This window comes from Bradysia coprophila (assembly GCF_014529535.1).
Source record: "Bradysia coprophila strain Holo2 chromosome X unlocalized genomic scaffold, BU_Bcop_v1 contig_173, whole genome shotgun sequence".
In the NCBI taxonomy this organism is placed as follows: Eukaryota; Metazoa; Arthropoda; class Insecta; order Diptera; family Sciaridae; genus Bradysia; species Bradysia coprophila.
The window spans coordinates 148158-155489 of NW_023503302.1; the positions used below are offsets into that span (position 1 = coordinate 148158).

Here is a 7332-nt window from a genome sequence, read left to right on the forward strand (position 1 = left end):
TGTCAGGAACTTTTCAATTCGATACAAGTATTGCATACGTGTTGATTTTGTGCTCGTTGCAATTTTATTCAACTGGTAATATCAACCGAAAAATCCGTTTCCACTTATTGGTTATTATTTGACGAATGTTAAATATTTTCCGGCAATCAAATGTTTGAAACATGTGCAGCATTGTTGTGTACATATACGAACAAAATGTTTCGTCTTTATTTGTTCGTCGCCTAGTTTCTAAGTCGATTTTTTTAGCACATTGAAAAATATCAAATAGTCTTCAAGGCTGAAGTGCGCCGCGTGTGATGATATGAAGATAATAATTAAAATGAGACACGCGAAAAACAATTTGCTTCACTGTGGATTATTTACGAAGCTTCAAACGAACAGAGGCGTAATAGCTGCAGCTGTATGATATTTATTAGCGATTGCTAAACTGAACGTGGAAATGAACGTCCATTATTTCATTTGTACAACTACATTTTATGCTTCTTTTTTACCTTTTGTCGAACGTATTTGTTTCATTTTACATGAATATATACATTGAATTAGAGGAATGCAGACAAACAATTTTTCTGTCGTCTAACATAGAAAGTTCAGTGAACGGCCCTGTTTATTCCAAAATGAGTTTTTGATCAAAATTTCATTTGCGCTAATAAGGCGCTGAACACTTTTCGACTGATTAGCCTTTTGTCAACAAGTCAATTACCGTCAGAAATTGTTCCTAATTCTGATAGAGGAAGCCTCCACAAGTATAAAATGTTTGCACATTTTTTGTGAAACAGTGCTAAAATTTGTAAGATACACTCTCCACTTTGTTGCAGTGCTAAAAATCTAGAATTCCGTTTCGGATTTTTAGAAATTTATTTGGAGACATTCCTCGACGATTTCAGTAAAGTCCAGGATGCCGAAAGTTGACAAGCCGCAATTAACTTCAACGTAAAGTATATTTGAAATCGTTCCATTTTTCAGGTAGGTAGAAAGGTCATCACTCCTTTTTCAAACAAAAGACATTCGAAAGGTAACAGAATGTTTTTTTTTAAATAAATATTTTGAAGAATTTTCGGTGCCTGAGTCGCAAGTATTTTAAAGTTAAACGATCTGAAAAGCCAATTGTTTGAAAAACGCAAACAATAATAATTCTGCGATTAAACACATTTTTCAACCTTCGTCACGGAAAATTTCACAATTTCATGAAACCTGGCTGCATCTGCCTCGAATAACTCAACAAAATTAAATAAATTTTTACAAGATCGGCAACGTTAATAAGCAATCAATCCTTAATTAAAATTGTTAGTGCCTGAAGTCGTTATCGTCCGTAACAGGTTAATGACAATTTCAATTGAATTGTTCTCGATGAGGCGTGTCGAAAATGAATGCAAACTGAATGCTTTCACGCACAAAAGCTTAACTCAGTAAGCTTTAATATGCTAGGACATTTATATATTTCGTGTCCCTTCTGAAATTTATCATATTCATCCGGTCAGAATACGCAACGGTTTCATTACTTTCCGCTTGTCCAGTGTCGTGAAATAATGTGCTGCGATATGATTGATTGATTTTACATCGTCTTCATGTTGGCCAAATCTGTTACCCAGTTTGTTACCCATAATGCCCACGAGTTACGAACGACGTTTTTAGTGCCTTAAGTATTATAATGAGAAGAAACCGATACAATAAAAAAAAAACAAAGAAATCACTCTGCAACAATTTCAGCAACTATCATGCACCCTCTCTCCGGTCAAACTTACAAATCGTCAAAATACTTAAACTCAAGGGCAAAGTATACATAACGGTGGCACGCTCTGATGTTACTTATGATTCAAAATGCTGTACTATGTATGAAAAGTTTGGGATAGATCTAACAACAGCAGAGATGAAGATGTGCCGCATGTCTTAGGCAAAAATTAAGCGAGGAAGAAGAAGAAGAAGACATTGGGAATATTAACACAAAGATGCTTTAATCCATAGCTGAACTCTATTCTTAAGGATAGTCTGAGCGAACGAAACCCAAAATCTTGGCCTCTTTCGGGCCTATTGTATGTAACCAAACTATACGCCTAGCACCTAGCACCTAGTAATAGAAAAAAAGGAGTACTTTAATCGAAGTATGCGAATATTTCCATACCTTTTTTTTCTTAAAATTACCAGTCTGCTAATGGTATTATTGGTATCAAAATACTACTCTCTATTACCCTGCTAGGTGCTTTGCTTAACTTCATTTATGAATAGAAAATACGACTAGTGTGTATGACAGCCCTCGCTTTTTTTCGTTTCAATCAACGCACTGCTAGCAAAAGTGATCATAGTTGACAGATGCCAAATAGAGTACTATTTTTAATAAAACTGTTTTTTTTACAGCGTTTCTCAGTTGCCTGACACTCTGTGCTCAAGTGCTGAAAAGATGGCATACTTCTTGCCTACCTCATAAGGAGGTGTTGACTGTGTGGAATTGGTTGGTTGAAGTTGAAGTTTAGTAGCTAGTCCAGCCAAGACTGATCGGCGCGGTTGTTGTTACTACTGGGTTGGAAGAGTAGGGTGTAGCATACAGAGGTATATAAGTTCTAGCAACTTAAGTGGCGGCCCAGCGCTGCAGACCTTAGACTGGCCTGGGGAGTTCTTGAGAGACAGACAGGACAATTTCTGGACAACTTGAATGGCCGAATAGTAACAGGAAAACGAGATATGCTTTTCCCTTACTTACTTAGAGCCTGACTGGTATCAGGACCTGGTCCCCATCTCAAGGTGTGAAGTCTGTGTCTTTGTCACTTGTTGCGAAAATCGGAAAAACACATCATTAAATTCACTGTATGGCCGAGTAGCTCGTCTCAAGGCTGTGTCTGTGATCAGAATTATTGACGAATTTGATTTATTTTCAGGTGAAATTTTTCCAGTCTGAGTCTGATCTGATTCAGATCCGAAGTCTAAGAACCTCCATTTCGTACAAAAAATCAAATCAGAGTCTACCTGAACAGAATCTTTAAAAATGCGATCTGAAATTTTCAGACATAGACTAGATTCAGTTCAGTGATCTAAACTGAATCTGAAGATTTCAGGTTAGAACAATATGTTCCTAGTCCTACACAATACACAAAAATGAGCCAACATGACTACATGGTAAAATGAAAGTCCTGTCTCCGTCAAAAATATGTCACTAAGTTCTAATGTTAGAGGCAGTGAAATTTAGGTACGAATTTGCTTCAGCTGTTTTTCAGCTGCACCACACATTTACCACTATCTTTATAGTTTCCTTAATTAAAGGTTTCACAAAGATCTATAATTCAAATAAAAAATTCTGACTTCTTGCTACATGTGAAAGTCATATTCACTCCTACAAAAACATCTCGTAATAATGCTAAAAAAGTTCGATTTTCATCTTAGAAAATTTTGGCGTATGTGCCACAAAGAGTAAATATTAAAACAGGTTTTGCTTCAACAACAAACAATACAAGGCATAATGGTAAATTCCAGGTTACTGAACACATTTTCTGAACAAATAACCATCTCAAATTCAAATGCTTACTGTATTAATAGGGTAAATTGGTGTCTTTTGGTCCTAAACATCAGTTAAGTTTACATGCACGTTTCTATTTCAATTTTTCTAAAATTTACCGTTTTTTCCTTCTGCTTCACTTATAGTGAATGGTAATTTAACTAATATGCCCCATTCTTTCACTTTTTTACGGATTAAAACATTTTCCGAAAAAAAACAATGCTGGTCCAATTTTGTCTCAATCACCCTAACTTCAACTCGCTTACGTCTAGCATCATTGTGTACAGACTGATGTCGCACTCAAGCATATGAAACGGTAAAGTATAAAAGGCACAAAAATGACAAAGTAAGTCATTCGATAACTGGTTGAGTGGAGAGGAACTACTTTGAAAAATGAAACTTTTCTTCTTTGCTACTGTCGTGGCAGTTTTCTGCGTACAGGTAAGTTTTTAATCTTAATTTTGTTACTTTAAACGATTAATTTTACGTTAAAATAGGCTCTACATGGTACTCCTGTGGCGAATTACCGTACAACAACATCTAATATAGAAGATTTACCTCCGGAACTTAGACAACTCTTAGAAAAAGCTGAAGGTAAAAGTGGCCAATACTCTTACTCCTATTCGTCTGGTGGAAAATCTATCGGTGGACAAACAAGCGGAAACCAATTCACCTCTGGGGGACCATCTGATAATGGTGTCATATATTCATTTCAACAATCATCCAATAGCGGAGGATCATCTCATGGTGGACAATTTAACGGAGGAGCCTCTGGTGGACAATTTAACGGAGGAGCATCTGGTGGACAATTTAACGGAGGAGCCTCTGGTGGACAATTTAACGGAGGAGTCTCTGGTGGACAATTTAACGGAGTAGTCTCTGGTGGACAATTTAACGGAGGAGCCTCTGGTGGACAATTTAACGGAGGAGCCTCTGGTGGACAATTTAACGGAGGAGCCTCTGGTGGACAATTTAACGGAGGAGCCTCTGGTGTACACTTTAACGGAGGAGCCTCTGGTGGACAATATAACTCCGGTAGCGCAACTGTCAACGGAGGCACCACTGGGTCGTCCACAATCACTAATGGAGGCACCAGCGGATCAACCATATTCACCTCTGAGTCAACCACAATCATCAATGGAGCTACCTCCAGCACAGTCACTGACGGAACAACCACCACTGACGGAACAACCACCACTGACGGAACAACCACCACTGACGGAACAACCACCACTGACGGAACAACCACCACTGACGGTACAACCACCACTGACGGAACAACCACCACTGCCGGAACAACCACCACTGACGGAACAACCACCAATGACGGAACAACCACCAATGACGGAACAACCACCACTGACGGAACAGCCACCACTGCCGGAACACCCATCATTGTCGGAACAACCACCACTGACGTAACAACCACCACTGACGGAACAACCACCACTGACGTAACAACCACCACTGACGGAACAATCACCACAACGGTCATTGAGGGCGGTTCAACGATCATTGAAGGCTCTGCACCTTGCGGTTGTGGTAATAAAGACGGTCACGGTCACTATGACTTCAATATCGATGACTTCGATCTAAGCACAATCGATTTAGAAGACTTCAGCTCTCAATCGACCTTAATTCAGAAAAAGTACGACGGAGAGTGCGAGAAACGAGTCGCAAGACTTAACAATGACAACGATAAGCTTACAAATCAATTGAAAAATGCTAACAAATCTATTGCAAAATTAACTGAAAAAAATAATTGGTTTTTGGGTGAACTAGAACAATGCAGAGACGAATATAATTGCATGTCTGATGATTTCGGAATCTTGTCGATCGACATTAAAATTTGGATGAAGAAATATCAATTAGCTTACGCCGAACTGACAAAATTGAAAACTGTAATAATTGCGGCAAACAACGACATTTTGTCATGTAAGACAAAGGCAGAAAGTTTGTACATCGAATACACCAAAGCCATCCAAATTAACGTTCAAAATACCAACATCATCAACGAATACACCACAACAATTACGAACCTTCGCCAGACAATCAGCGAAATTAACATTAAAATTAACAACTGCGGATCAGAATCTGGTGAATGGAAAAGGAAGTACGAAGCTGAATTGAGTAACAGTGCTTCGTTATCGGTAATCATCAGCAACTATGAAATCAAAATTGCTGACTTGAAGTCCGAGAACGAAAAATTGACCAACAATCTATCCGGTTGTCAAGGCAAAAATCACCAGTATGATATAGATATTGATGGATTTAAGAACACTATCTCCGAAATGACTAAAGAAAATTCCAAGATCACCACCGACTTGAATAACTGCAACGTATCTCTTAACCAGTTGACTATTGACTGGAACGTAGATGAACTAGAAGATTTAGCTAACAAAGCAGTTCTAGACCAACGAACGCTTGAACTAGGAGAATGCAACATTAGAATTAGTCAATTGGAAATTGATTGGCAAACCGAAAAAGCTCGTGCTAATGACTTAGGCGATGATATCGTTAGAATTCGTGGCCAATGTCAAGATAAATACGACCAATACGACATCGAAATTTCTCAATTGAACATATCATTCCAAGAACGATTAGATCAATGCCAAGTCGAGCTTTCAACCGAACGAAACACCGTTGTCAATATCAATATCGATATTACCAACATTCGAAACGACCTCATTGACATCACGAATAAATTGACCACGGCTAACCAGGTAAGTTAAATTTTGATTGAAGTGACCGAATATTGGTTGATTTAACTTTTTTCCTATTATTTTTAAAAGATTTCATCCGAATGGGAGGCGAAGAGCCAACAATGTGAACTCACTGCAATCACTCTAAACGATACAATTCAGATCTTGAGAAATACTATTGATGAAACCAACGGGCAGCTTAACACTTGCGTCGAAAATGGCAACAACCTACAAGGTGAATTGACTACATGCCAAGAAAGCAATGCCGAATGTGAAGAAAATCTCGCTGATTCTGAGAAGGAAGTCGTCGATAGAGATGCCACCATTGAGGGATTGTTGAGTGATATCACAGACCTTACAGATGACAATGCAACGTGCAACAGCGAACTTGGTAATTTACGTTGTGCCATCAATAAATTCCTACCAGTCATCGAAAATGCAGAAAATAATGCTAAGAACCTACTTCTCGATATTGAGGGCATTCTCGACGAGAACAAGAATAACCTCAGCAACTTCGTTGGTGGTCAAGATCTTACATGTGAAACGTGCGGAGCCGATGCTCCATGTATCCAGGTTGCAGCTTAAATTCAGCAGTAGGATGAGGAGGACGTTTAATGAATTAACTAATTTCTTTTATTGAATCATTTCTTTTTTGTCAAAATTTCATGCAATAAACTTTTTGGGGTAAATATTACTTGAACGAGTTTACCTAATATATACAGTAAGCCGAGACTTCATTCCACTATGAAGCCGAAGCACACCCTATCTTTGCGACCATGATTGATACAGCCTGGGACAGTCAAAAAAGTGCATTTTTATTCTATACGTGTTTCATCGATTTCAGCTGTTTTGCCATTGTAATTTGTCTTGTTAAAACAGCTGCAATCGATAAACTCGAAAATCATAAAAATACACTTTTTTGACTGTCCTTGGCTGTAAGTCAAGTAAGTACAAAAAGTGAAAAGGGTTTACAATAAAACTGGACGTGGTTGAACGGAGGGGTTAAACTATTTGAAATGACTTCACTTTATTTACATTTCAAGTTTGCATTGCAATACTTCGATCAATATTTCTTGCCTACAGTGGAACCGAAAACATACTGCCAATTTTGACTTGCTGAAACCAACAATGTGCTGCGAGCTGAAT

General features: G+C 38.2%; 1 protein-coding gene across 1 annotated transcript; it reads left to right on the forward strand.

Annotated features, from left to right (window-relative positions):
* The first annotated feature begins 3786 nt into the window (after nucleotides 1-3786).
* LOC119068067 lies at nucleotides 3787-6880 on the forward strand. The gene is made up of 3 exons (XM_037171469.1): nucleotides 3787-3925; nucleotides 3982-6207; nucleotides 6277-6880. Exons 1-3 carry the CDS (start codon nucleotides 3878-3880, stop codon nucleotides 6769-6771), a joined length of 2769 nt encoding a protein of 922 aa, XP_037027364.1. The 5' UTR covers nucleotides 3787-3877; the 3' UTR covers nucleotides 6772-6880.
* Nucleotides 6881-7332: the final 452 nt, after the last annotated feature.